Below are 13,944 nucleotides of genomic sequence, written 5' to 3' on the forward strand. Positions count from 1 at the left end.
TTAAATCTCATACGGCATTAGCTATATGACAAATATATTAACCAGAGCAGACCAAACAAGGCCTAAATGCCAACTCCGATTTCAAATCATCGAACCTCCAAATACACACAAATTTAGTACAACAGTTTACAGCCAAAAGCACTCTAACGACAACTTCAAACCTTTTCTTAGCCAAACCAAGTAACAGTCAAACCTGAAACTAACCTGGGTTATAATAGTATGCATACTCCAAAGCTAGCGATAAACATCTCAACAAAAACATTAGTATATAGTAACTAATGGTAGCAGCACACGCCATTCCAGACTTGCATTTACAGCTCAGAGGAAGTAAGCTAATTACCTTGATTGCTGGTGCATTGATATCAAGAATGGTAGATCCATAGTCCTGGTAATGACTATAATTCCACTATTCAGATGCCGATGAAAATGGTGATGCTGTTGATTGTATCTGCTTTTAAGCTTGTTTGCTGCTCCTATTCTTGACCATTTTCTACTTGGGATGATATTTTCTTCCTTGCAATGAGCCATAAATACATGGTATCTTTAGGCCTAAGGCTTAAAATGAAGGGCCTGTACTGTCTTCCACGCAAGCTTTGTTTGTGTCCATTAAGCCTGCTAATGCAGGAGATTCTGTCAACAAGATACTATTCCAGCCTCTCACATGTATGGCAGCCAACCAAAAGCATTCACTGCAGAGAAAGCCCGATTAGATTACACAAGGAAAATAGAAATTTCGTTCTTGAGAGCTCAGACAAATTTATAGGAGTGAAGCCTAGAAGAAACAATAATCCTCTTACCCTGTATGTTGATTGTTGCATAAAAAATATACTAATAAACAATCATAATTCTCGAAAATAAATTTCAAAAAAAGATTCTTGAAAATGACAACACAAGGAAATAGCAGAAATTAAGGAATGAAACATTACCATAAACAAAACTATGAACCAGGACTGGACTTTTGGACCCACAATTGTTTCTGCAAATAAAAAAAATCATTTAAAGCAAAATCCAAGAAATAAGTTGCTGAAAATTGATAATTGGAAGTGTAGCATCTGATTATGAAGCATACCTCATGGGAAACATGGCCAGAAGAACCTCCTCTCTTTGGGAACTTCCCTTCCACTTGGGAGCCATCGGCATCCTTGATATTATATGCCGAACCACGCCGACCCCCTTGCCTATAAGAACCTATATTAAGCCATAGAACATCAGTCAGCCAAGTATTTTATAAAGAAAGATGACCATCTATCCTCTTGAATTTCAAAGGTACAACGAACCATTGCCAACAGACTTATGACCTCCACGACCACTTCCGATATGTCTGAACTCACCACCGCGCATAATCAACACATCATTTTTAATATCTACATGAATTCCAAAAAAACCACAATCCTTACCAAATCCAAGACTTGACATAAATCCAAAGCACAAGGATGAAGAAAATTATTGCATAATCAATAATTAACACCTTCAGAAGAATCCACTACTTGGGACGTTTGGAAAATAGAGGATGATAAAGATTCGTCACTTGCATGTGATCCATCCGATCGTCGAATAGGAGCCCAAACACCACGATCAGGTCTATCCCTGTTCCTTGTACGTCTTTCTTCTTTCTCAGTATGAAAAGCTTGCGAATCATGGCTGGCTAACTTACCCTCAGGAGACCCATTTGCATTCTTCTGAAATGACTGCACATTTGTGGGACGAGGAGGTTTCTTGTCTCTGTCCTGATTTATATTGCGAATTCGGTGTTCGGATTGAGATCCAGATAATGTTTGATTTTGCCGAATATCCCTGTTAAGGACACTCCTGATGATCCTATCATTAGATTCGCGTCGATGATTCTGTTTAAGAGGAATTGGACTGTGCAAATTGTTGGCATGAGGAGCTGCATTCTGCTGCTGTAGTGAAACACCAGAAGCCTTTAGGCGAGAAGAAATAAATAAATAGAACAGAAATCATGATATATGTTTCTTTTACACTCTCCTGAGGCAGGATAACTGTAAAGTCAGATAAAATAAACGCGAGTTGTTCATTGAATTTTTTTTGAAAAATGACACTAGTGTACGTGGTTTAATACTCTCGTGCACTTAAAGTTAGTGTATAGCATGATGCTGGAGTCCTTGCTCAGATACATATGCATATAATACCAAAATCAAGTCAGCTGTATATTCACACGAGCCCTTCTCCCCATGAGAAGTTTCTCAAGTTTTCTGTCAAGCTTATTATGGTATATGGCATAGCTGAATTTTAGAAGAAGTTTTTGAACCCAATTTGCTATATTTGCCGATAAAAGCTAGCTGCATTGATTTATAGCCCAATAAATGATTCACACCAGAAGTCTGCTCATAGGTCTTCATCAGAAAGAAAGCACAAACGAAAATAAAATTATGCCAACCAAGGTTCCCAGCATAAATAGTTTGATTTATTCATTTAGAAAACTAGCTCAATCTCATTCAACATAATACAAATTTGAATTATAGTTACAGGACTCCCATATAAGCAATAACGAAGAAGTAGGCAACATAAATGAAGACAATAGTCCAGTACAATATGAGAAAATAGCACAATGCTACATCCGCAGAATAATTTGGAATATGCGTATTTTAAAAGCTTCAGAAGAGGCTCAAAATTTTGTGCATCGTTTTGCTGTTTTACCAGACAAGGAAGAAAGTAGGCCACTTTAGTGATTTATAAATGGTGCAGATTAATAGCTTCCCAAGGAAACTTTTGTAGGTTGAGTTAGCAACACAAATAGAATTTCTACCACCTTTACATTTCTGGCCACAATTTCCATCATTCCCCTAAAAACTGTAATTTTCAAAGCAATTTGTTAGTGTGATAATATGATACAAAAGAGAAATATCTCTCCATTCAAAACTGGCTTGTAGTTGCAGGCACAACCATAAATTCAATAAAATCCAAACAAATGGCAAGACATAATCTATATCTGATATTTTGATAAATAATATCTTTGTTCTCACATGTTTTAATACACAATTTAAACAGAACAATAGAAAGGCTTACATTAGAGGTTTCCTTTTCTTTCCCTTTCAGAAGTAAGATTTTCTGCTTCCCAATTTCAGAGGAACCTGAGCCGCCTATAACATGTGTAACACATTGGTAAAAGCAAAACAAAAAATTTACAAAAAGAGATACAATCATTCTAACAGTTGGGTAGAGACTGCAATGATCTACTTAAAAAGTTGGTGTCCTCAAAGGAAAATCTACATTAGCATTTGATAAAAACCAACATGCAGGACTCTGCAAAAACGATAAAAAAATTCCAAAACTAGCTCAAAACATGAGAAAATGGGAAAATAATACGAGTAAACCCTCTGTAGCTTACAAGAAATGGATACAAAAAAAAGCCATGACAACATATCAACAGCAGATGTGGAATATACAAACAAAACCATGACTGCATATCAAAACAAAGAGACAAGGTTTATACTTCTGCTTGCATGAAGTGAACATGCATACGAAATAGAGCATAGATGAAAAACAAAATCATCAGCACACATGGGAAATCAAAGAAGAGATGAGGTGTATAATTCCAACTTCAATGAATTCCTGGCAGTCTAATGCATTATATTCATGCTTCACTGATATTTCTCTGTTTTCAGTTTATAGGGCTTCCATTAGTAGTAGAATAGAAGCCAAGAAGTTCAAGTCCTCTCTCTGCTATACAGAATCTAAAAAGAGTAACAAGGAAAATTGTTAACAAAAGCACATATCCAAAACAGGCCTGGGTAGTAGTGTTCTGAAAGACTCGGTAACCTACCCAAAAAAATAGTGACATTACTTCCCAAAGAAAATCACATCACATATAGAAAAGAACATGATAATATCCCTAGCATGAATGGACTAGACTAGCTATATAAAATAAGCTGTGTATCCAAACAAAAACTACAGATACAAACCCTAAGGAAAACAGAAAGAAGTCACCCAAGTTCCATCGTACAGATGGAAAAATAAAAATCAAAAGGACATTAATTGAATAATTTCATCCAGGATAACCTAATACCATATTCATATCAAGTATGCACAGACTGTGGCACTATCAATACAAAAAATCATCGTAATCATAAATATATGAAACTGGCCATTGAATCTTACCACCTTCCCCTTCCAATGAATCAGTTCTGGAGACTGCAGCTGAAGTGACAGATTTGTCCAAGAGTCGTTGCTCATCCTGTTTAAAAACCGGTACGGAAGATGATTTCTCCTTGCTGCTTGCACCCTTTGAGCTGTCCCTCAACACGTACTGCAAAAAATTCAGTTGAATGACATTTATTAAATGATAAACATTGCCAGTCACAGCATCAAAACTGCCTTCCTACCAGGGCCTTATCACAGTACATACCAACACATATAGTAAAACAAACTTACAAATAATAACAAAAGGATGTAAAACTGATCCATAAGCAGCAAATCATTAAGCAAGTTATCCAGTGACCCCCCAACAAATTACAAACTGAGCTCCAGGACCATCTCCCACGCACCAACAGTTTCAGAGGAAAAATAAAACATCATGTTAAAATTTATTGCATGTTAACCATCGATAGATGTGAGCAATAAACTTAAAAGTGACAGATCAATCAACATCGAAGAGTGCCACTTTCATGAAATAGGTAAATGACCAACATATAAAATGGCACATTCAACGCAAACATCAGAAATAAAATCCAGATTTCAGCAGTGAGAAACCAAATCTCCACGGAAAAATCATAATTAGCAGTCTCCATCAAGAATATTCAACCAAAAAAATAATAACAATAATCTACCATGGTAGAAGTTCTTTTTTCTGAGCCACCTCTTGAAGATCCTGAGCCTGTATTCCTGGAGAGCATTCCACTGACTCTCCTCGTTGGCTTTCCATTCAAAATGGTTCTCTATGGCAATAAAATGGATGTGTTACAAATTATCCCAAAAGATCCACAAAACAGTGGGGCAACAAAACCATACAGATGATCATCTCACAAAATCACTATTCACGAACAGGCTAATAGTAACTCAAGTATTCCCTCATTCGGTGTTAGATATAACACTTATTTAACATAGATGTAAAACAAGAGGATCAAAGGTGTAAATCTCCACCATCCATATAACTGTTCCACTTGAGGTTAAAAGAATGTTTGCTCATATTTCAAAATACAGAACACGCGCACATAGAGATAGGGTAAGGCGAAACATCAAATCACCGCACCTGCTGTTGCAATGCTATGCATGTCTGTCAACAAGACACATAAATTTTATATTTTTATTGTATGAACTGTGACTGCTGAAAAGTGTAATAGTCGAATTGGAAGATGTCAAAAAGGCCACGAAACAGTTCCCAAAAAAGGCCAGGAAACACCAATAGCTTGATGATGCTCTGGTGGAACACCAAGAAATATTTCACGAAAAAACAAGTGATTTCTTTTTCAAGTAGCAATCAACTGCAGTTATGTGTCAAAAAAAGAAAGAAATGTCCAGTTGCAATCAATGATAAGATTTCCTACCCGAGCTCCACCCCGAGCAGCTCTTTTCTGACGAACATAGTCCATTAAAGGGGTAACTATAGGAATACCCTTTGGAGCACCTAAAAGAAAATGTGAATTTGCTTTAACTAAAGAACTGAAGATGTTAGTCTGAGATACATCTTCCTTGAATAAATCATACATCCCGGTTTCAGCTTTAATTCTAAGTATGTATAAGCTACAAAAGTATCTACACTGACCTACTCGTTCTGCTTCCTTTCTCTCCAGCTGTACCTCTGCACTGGGAAGATTCTCAGTAGGCTTCGCAAGAAAATCAAGGAACTCCAAATATTCAGGATCTACATGTTTTTCCGAAAAAAAGAAAACAGGGTTGGAAGTGAATGGATGATGGCATCTCAATCATAAACAATCAACATCTGAAACTACTTTCAGACAGATATAAAACTTATGACAGGCACAACAAGCAAGCAAAAGATTACCTTTCAATATAGTCCCTTCACGACCATCATTCTTTGACCAATTCTTTGGAACACGCTGTGAAGGGGCGTACTCAACAATTGTTTTATACTGGGTCCCTGAATAAATGAAAAAAAGGAGTTAAACATCCAGTAAATACATATATTTAGGTTGCGTTTGGGTTGAAATATTTCAAATATATTTTTGTTGTTCGGAGAAGTAAGACCATAAACTTCAAATCCAATCTTCACTTGTTTATATAATATTTCATGTTAATTACGATGGATTTCAAGTTCTCCTAATAATAATGTCATTTGAAATTCATTTTATTTTGTCTTATTATTGTGAAAATAAGTAATGTGTAGATTTAAGATTTGATATATTATTTCATTATAAATAATAAAACTATAATCGAAATCTATAAATTTCAAATTCATCTCCCCAAACACAACCTTAATTATTTTTCACACACAAAACAGAAAATAAACAAACCAACCAACACAAAAGGCCAACCAAGATGCAGCAATAAGGTGATAGAATAAAAGCCCCAAAAATCCATACTTTTACCGCTTATATCAAGCCATCTTATGAACCTCTTCAAATATTCTGGCACGCCTTACCTTTCTCATTGACAAAAACATGGCCATTAAAAAACTCAGCGAACTCTAGCACATCATCTGATTTATTAAAGTCGATGCTTGCTCTTGAATATGTTACATGCTTCTGGCTGCAAAAGCAAATGTATAATAACTTCAGAGAGGGAAATGGAAGGGGGTGGAGGGTAAAGTATGAAGCAATGACATATTGTAATTGGGGACTTCCTCATGAATGCAAGAATTCAGCACACCTCTCCATTTTTGAAATAGTGGGACAAATTCGTTATTTCAGTGAACCTTTTCTGATAAATGAAATCTCAAACCTCAGGAAAGAACATAATCACATATTATTCTCAAAGTGAAAAACACCACATTTGTAATACGGTCCTCAACTTTCCAATAATGAATGACGTAGGTGATAGGTCTAAACGACAAAGGGGGAAAATAGTAATTCTGTTTTCACTGGCACAATGGTCATTACATGGTTTGTGCCATTTCAACATACTTATAAATTCTAATTAAGAATAGGAGAGAACCAATCAATGGAATCTTCCTGACTACTTCAGCAATTGTTCAAAAAGGAAACATATATTCGAAGCATTTGTCAAAGAAATAAATAACAATAGCATGCGTACACACAAGGGAAAAAGCATCAATGAAAATCTCAACTTTACTCCTCAACATTTGTCATTTCCCTCATCTAAGAAGTCACATTTTCAGTTGCAGTCAATCTTTTTACTCATTCATCCCACATCTCCCACCAAAGGTAGAGGCACTGCAAATTGTTTAGGGTATAGAAACAGATTCATACTCTTGTCAGATCTACAAACAAATATGTCTCCTCCAATTTACAATTATAAGAAAATCTCCTTGTTTCCCGAAAAGCCTGTCCAAGATGCAAATTCAAAGCTGGCCACATTCCTTAAAAGTCCACAAGGTGCTCACCACATGGTGGTGAGGCTCATCATACCTTGTGCCAAATTTCAATCCACTTTGATTGTGAAGCGCACACTTCGATGCACCTTAAAGTATCGAGGCATCATCTAAGCGCACCTTAAAAATAAGGATCCGGGAGTTATTCAATGTAATAATATATCATTTTGCTTTTAGGCTAATGAATATTTATTTACTTTGATAATTTTTGGAGTACCTATTTAGTATGCTATACCCTGATGCAGTAAGCTGTGACAAGGTATGTATCTCATCTAACAACTTGTGCCTAAACTGTAAGACGTGTGGGCTCCTTAGTGCACCTTGCGTTTTTAATGCATGGTCCGATGAAAAATTTTAAAGATAAAGGGACATCATTTACAGAAATGTATTTTGTATCTCACAATAAATGATCATTAATTTCCTGAGAGATGAAAAAACATAAATCACTCAAAAATGTAGTGAACGGATATCTTTTGTGTAGCTATTGGTCCCACTGAATGCCGCATGGCACATTCAAAAGTCGGTATAAGAATCCAACAACAAACATCATCACAACTGCATCATAAGAAGTACTATAATAACATAAGCAATTGAGCGTATAACACCTAAAATCAAAATAAGTAACCATATTATTGAAATATAATTTTAATAACATTTGTCCCAGCAGTCAAATTTTCAAGGAAGAAACATAAAAAATGATGGTAAAATTAATGCATATCACCATGAGTCAGCGTCAAACACAACAATCTTTTCTGTTAGGCGTTAGCTCCATCGATATGAGCAACAAATTAAAAAGGGAAACATAAATGGAAGATAACAAAAAACTAGAAACAAAAATTTCAATTCCAACTACCCAAAACCATCAAACTAAATCTAATCAAGTAGATCATAACAGAAACAAATAAGAACTCTTCTCACACCTAAAAGAGGAAAATGCTAGTTCAATCTTGTTCGAATTCCTAGAATTTTGGCCAGTACTTGGACAATATGCGGATCACTCCCTCAGTTATCTTTACACTTATCTGAACCTGTATCATTTCATAACATATGGGAAACTTCATTCCCAGCCGGTCAGCTAAACTCCAGGATAAAAGAAGAAAACTAGATGAAGGCCTCAGTCCATGGCCAAACAAACTCCCCCCCACCCCCACCCCCACCCCAACCCCAACTCCTGCTTCCCTAGAAGTTCACATTTATCAGGAATTAATCAAATGACAACCTCCATCCTGCTTAATTTACAAATTAACTAAAAACTCGTGCACGATAAGAATAACTAAATAAAACAACTTCTACAACCAAACCCACTGATACAAAAATATCATTCCAACGAGCACGATTGATGTTAATACCGAAAGAACTTAAACCACGAACTCATTAAAAAAATCCCATATCACTAACCTTGACTTGCCCGGCCTAAAAGAAAGCCAACGGTAGCGACCAGAGAAGCGAGAATCGATTTGCTCGACGAAATTCGACTGAGAAATAGTCGGCGGCAAATGCCGCACCACCACCTTCGTTCGATCTAGCATCCCCTTCATGCGTAACGAAAAAACCCTAACACCAATTCTACAGTTACGATGAAATGAAATTACACTCTTGAATTGACTTGAATCCCCTATCGAATCACACCTCGTTTGCCACGGACATTACGTTTTGCCCACCCGGGTTCTCATCATCTGTCGAAGCTTTGCCCTAATTCTGAAATTTGGATTTGGGATTGCTGCCCATGCAGAATTGGTTAGAAAACAACAAATAGAGAGAAACTCGAAGGTTGAATTTAGGGAGAATTAGGGAGAGAAATCGACAAAAATAAAATAAATGTCTCAGCTTTCGTAACTGTACATTATAGTGTACGTACGTATCCAACTATGCATACATATTGTCAATCGTATTCAAATCTATCTATTATTATATTTATTATTTTCTACTAAAATTCGAACTCGAGCTAAATTATAGGTTTTTTCTAAAGATATATCGATATTTATCATTTGGTACGAAATATTATATTAACATTCCACGTTTGAATCAAATTTTATAATAATTAAAATTTAAGTTCACCCGAAAATAACACCCCAATATTTAGAGGCTCCGAAAAAATAATAATAGCTTTTAATTTTTAGTAGGTCTCTTGTGAGACAGTCTCACAAATCTTAATCTGTGAGACGGATCAACCCTATCGATATTATCAATCAAAAGTAATATTCTTAGCATAAAAAGTAATATTTTTTCATGAATAACTCAAATAAGATATGTGTCTCGTAAAATACAACCCATGACATCGTTTATCTTTAATTTTTACACTTTGCAAACTGCCAGCCCCACAGCCCAACTAATATAATAATAGTGATTTTAGCTTTTGAGCCAACTCTACAAAACCGTAAAACCTGTGGTATATTATATAAAATAATAATATAATTAATTAAATGATATATTTTAAATTCAAAAAATCTTAAATTATATATAAATAACAAGTTTAGCGAAAATCTTGTTCACCCTGAATATTGATATCAAATCTCTTTGAGAAAGTGGGATAAAATTCTATTTAATACATAAAAATAACCGTTTATCAAGCGGTGAATATAGTATTGAAAATTGTTCAATCTGTGTGGTTCCACTTCAAATTTGGTGTTTTCTCGATAAGTTGTGTTATATGTATTAAAGTAAAATGTTTGTGCATCTACGTTTCAGTATTGTATTATTCATCCAAAGTGTTATCTTTAAAATACTAAAGTGCTCTATAAAAAAATTTTAATTAGCTTAACTAATATTTTTACATATCGAGCTTAACTGTGATAGTTCTTCATTCCACAGATAAAAATTGGAAGCTTTAAAAAAATATAATAGCATGCCAATTATTGAAAATTAACGTGACTAATTCATTATTCTAATTCATCTCTTTTCAATTAGTCTGATTGAATGTTATCTTCAAAGATAGAGAGAGTAGACACACAAATAAAACGATTTAGATATTTGGAAAAACATTTTATATTTCGAAATTCAAAAAATTATCCCAAAGAAAAAGAAACTATAGCAAATTCCAAACTCATGACAGGTGATTTAAGACACAAAGAATAAACGAATGCATGTCTGAATCTCAAACGTAAAAAAAGACCTCAGAGATTAGGTACAATAATCTCGATACATACGCTAAAACCTTCCTTGAAGAATGTCTTTCTCCGTGTGTTGTGTATGCTTAATAAATTTTCAGAAGGCCGTGATCCAGACATTTCCAGTGAGCAATACCGTCTTAAATCTTCAGACGAGGTTCAGGAAGACGGTGCAAACCACTCCAAAACCACCTAACAAAAGCCACTTGAGGTTAAATATTCATCTGAGTCCAAGATTGACAAGAAATCAAATCCAAAGCCATGCAGATGCGACAGGAATCGGGCGAAGTGCCAAAATTTCTTCACATACCAATACAGCTTACAAAGTCACACTACTAGTAACTATTACCGATAAATCAGCATGGGAAGTTCGTTCAAAAGACACCCACCTACTGCACTGACATAAAAGAGTAACTCCACCCCCTCAATGACATTAAAAAACTTGGCTTTTGCCCAGGCTAAACATCGTTGCAGAAATTCTAGGGTAGCTTATCAATAAATTAAACTAACATATAACAAGTAACAATGATATGGAATAGAACAGAAAAATAGGCAGTCGAATTCAAGGGGCTGCTCAGAAGTAAAAATGTATTCACGATTGGAAAAAACAATGTTTAATCCTGAGGCAAAAGGGAATACTCTTTTGCTCTCGACATTTAGGTTAGCCAAGTGGCAACTTATTAAGACCAAATTAAAGCATGGAATCCAGCTCACGCGAAGCTAGAAAGCTTGAAGCTCCATTGACAATACCCATGGCAACAAAAACAGTAGAATCATTGATTTGGGTCGTTCTTACAGAAAGCCACCTGACAAAATAGAATATCTAGGGTCATATTACACGCACATGAAACCGCTAAATGGCTTCAAGGGAGGGAACATGGAACCTCAGAGTGAATTTTAGAACTACAAAGAAAAAGCACAGGAATGGACGAATTAGACTAGCAACAGAACCAGCAGAATACCAAAAGGAGATTACCTCAACAAACATTAACATGCACAAAAAAAGTATGCTCAATCCCGTAGACCGAGCTCGAGTTCGAGCTCATCATCCTCTTCAAACAACTTCAGTAAACGAGCATACTGCTCTTCACGCTTCTTCTTTTGCCAAAGTTTGAAAAGAAAGAATGATAAGATTGCAACTATCACAAGCAGTATGCATATAATAGCTATCGTGGATCCCTTGCTGCCACCCGAATGAGCATGATCTACTGTTGCTGTTGCATTATTGTGACTTATTGAATCATCTGAATAGCCTGCGATAAGTATATTACTTAAGATGGAATCAATTGGGCATGAAAAAGTTCATCTTTTTAATGTGACTGAGAAAATGCCCCGGCAGAACAAAAAAAGAAAGTCACGTCATTCCAAATTGATAGCATGAAAAGGCCACAAAAATATTCAATCAGGCTTAATTTAGGATATAACTTCATCTAAAACAGAATGCGTACTGAATAAGCAAGCATCAAGGCAAGTCTAAATCGCAGCAAAATGATGTGTTTCATAAGTTCACACAGTGATATATATTACCAATCCAACACCTTGTAAGAAAAACACTCAGAAAAAGGGGTAACATAGCTTTTTCAGAAACAAAATATAACACCGGAACAACAGCATTACCGTATCCTCTTTGTTCTCCGAATTCAAGAGATTATTACAATAAGAGTACAATCGCAAAATCATCAGAAACCACAAGACCTAAATCAATTCAACCAGACTCCCCCGAGAGCCAAACAAATTGAAAAAAAAAAACTTTTATAAAATATAATTCCAATTTCCATCAAGAGATCATATCAGCCTGATTTATCAAGAAAACTCGGTGAAGATCTGAGGAACGAACCTGGGAAAAACAGTGAAGAAATTGAAGAGAAAAATGCGAGAAAAAACAGCCCCCTCTTTCTTGAGATCTCGCTCATCTCTAGTCTTCTGCACACGTTAGCCGCCTTGCCTGGCTCTTATCGAAGGTTTCATGTATTTTACCTTTTATTATTATTATTATTATTATTATTATTATTATTATTATTATTATCATTATTATTATTATTTATACTAGTGAATATCATAATTATATGTGTGCAATATGATATTTATTTTAAACTTATCTTATTTTATTATTATATTCTACAAAATTAATGAGACATATAATTTAATAATATAATTGTTTATAAGTATGAAATAAATGTCGTATCTATTAATATTTTTTTTGGGAAGAAAAGTTGGAATTAATATACATAAAACTTATAAAAATAAACATTTTCTACATTCGGAATGGTTAAATATCAATAACTATATACTTATAAATATTGAAATTCGGTATACATTGAATATATGTGAGGTTCCACTTTAATCGATAACTTGGTCTAATTAATTTATATAAAATTGAATATAAATGTGATAAACTTGATAAGATTGGTATAACTATGAATGTGTCATTTTAATTATAAATAATATCCAAAAGTTTCCAAATGATTCTTAGATTATAAAATTAGGACGGGTTTTACTGCAAACCGTTTAAGCTTAAGTAAAAGAAAACTATCATCAAGTGTCTTATTAAATGTGTTTCAGCATCGTCAATCGTCATCAAATGTATAAATTCATTATATTATTGTTAGAATAATTTCTCTCCAAGCCAACGGTTGGCTATGACTTTATTGAATATTTGAAACAAATTATTCTTATTTTAATAATATTTTATTTATTTTTGTATTTATTTTATCTGTATATTTATGAAAGCTGAATAGATAAAGACTTTGAATATATTGTAGTACAACAAATATAAGGTTGTATATATGATAGCGATCATGAAACACATATCTTAGTTACTGTATATTCTAATGTTCCTAGTATATTCAGCCTCCTAAGAGAAAGATAAAGATCGTTCGGGCTAGAAACTAGCATATGTGGTATTATGTACTACGTTTCATTGGTATGAACATGAAGATATCCAAACATATAGATGAATGATTATATGATGAGTTCGCCGAACAGTTCTCCCTCTGAATTTTCAAGTGGTTATCATGTATCGATTCGATAAGTCCATGGTTATGATTAGACTTAGGACAACATTGAGGCTCTAAGTACTCGTGCTATACTTTGACTTGTTTACCAACTCCATGAAGATCATCAGGTGGCGAGATTGGGTGTAGTGGCAATACACGCAGGATTTGGTGCATTTTAGTCGGGGATTCATCACTCATCTACAAGTGTAGATATCCAATGTAATATGATGAATTAATAGTGTATGAAATATATTGCCAGAGTGTGACATGTGATTTAGGGCAAAGTGATTCTCTAGTTGAACATGCGATACCACTATGATTACTCAAAAATACATCACACCATTATCAAATTCATATACAACTCTCGATATAC

General features: G+C 34.7%; 1 protein-coding gene and 1 long non-coding RNA gene across 11 annotated transcripts; both read right to left on the bottom strand.

Annotated features, from left to right (window-relative positions):
- On the bottom strand, nt 1-9,292 carry LOC140987854 (regulator of nonsense transcripts UPF3-like). Of its 10 annotated transcripts, none has more exons than XM_073456561.1 (13): nt 8,867-9,292; nt 6,560-6,666; nt 5,963-6,058; nt 5,723-5,821; nt 5,505-5,584; nt 4,788-4,895; nt 4,120-4,267; nt 3,028-3,101; nt 1,469-1,901; nt 1,299-1,364; nt 1,070-1,188; nt 927-976; nt 1-689 (listed from the first exon to the last, which is right to left on the bottom strand). In XM_073456561.1, exons 1-12 carry the CDS (start codon nt 9,004-9,006, stop codon nt 938-940), a joined length of 1,509 nt encoding a protein of 502 aa, XP_073312662.1. In that variant the 5' UTR covers nt 9,007-9,292; the 3' UTR covers nt 1-689; nt 927-937. The 10 variants fall into 10 exon arrangements, with proteins under 10 accessions (XP_073312662.1, XP_073312659.1, XP_073312656.1 ...); XM_073456558.1 differs by having other exon boundaries at nt 1,278-1,364; nt 1,469-1,895; nt 4,123-4,267; nt 8,867-9,291; XM_073456555.1 differs by having other exon boundaries at nt 1,278-1,364; nt 1,469-1,898; nt 4,123-4,267; nt 8,867-9,291.
- Nucleotides 9,293-10,501: 1,209 nt separating this feature from the next.
- Nucleotides 10,502-11,590, bottom strand: LOC140987165 (uncharacterized). Its single transcript, XR_012177081.1, has 2 exons — nt 11,290-11,590; nt 10,502-10,767 (listed from the first exon to the last, which is right to left on the bottom strand). It is a non-coding gene; the product is annotated as an uncharacterized lncRNA (long non-coding RNA).
- Nucleotides 11,591-13,944: the final 2,354 nt, after the last annotated feature.

Source organism: Primulina huaijiensis, chromosome 11 (genome assembly GCF_012295235.1).
Source record: "Primulina huaijiensis isolate GDHJ02 chromosome 11, ASM1229523v2, whole genome shotgun sequence".
Classification (NCBI taxonomy): Eukaryota; Viridiplantae; Streptophyta; class Magnoliopsida; order Lamiales; family Gesneriaceae; genus Primulina; species Primulina huaijiensis.

What these genes read in the sequence shown, in the direction of transcription:
- LOC140987854 (XM_073456552.1), bottom strand. Translation starts at nt 9,006, where the DNA reads ATGAAGGGGATGCTAGATCGAACGAAGGTGGTGGTGCGGCATTTGCCG. An exon ending in TGTTTTTGTCAATGAGAAAG is followed by an intron (nt 6,059 to 6,559) that starts GTAAGGCGTGCC and finishes TCATTTATTCAG; the next exon opens with GGACCCAGTATAAAACAATT. An exon ending in AAGAAAAGGAAACCTCTAAT is followed by an intron (nt 1,902 to 3,027) that starts GTAAGCCTTTCT and finishes GTTTCACTACAG; the next exon opens with CAGCAGAATGCAGCTCCTCA.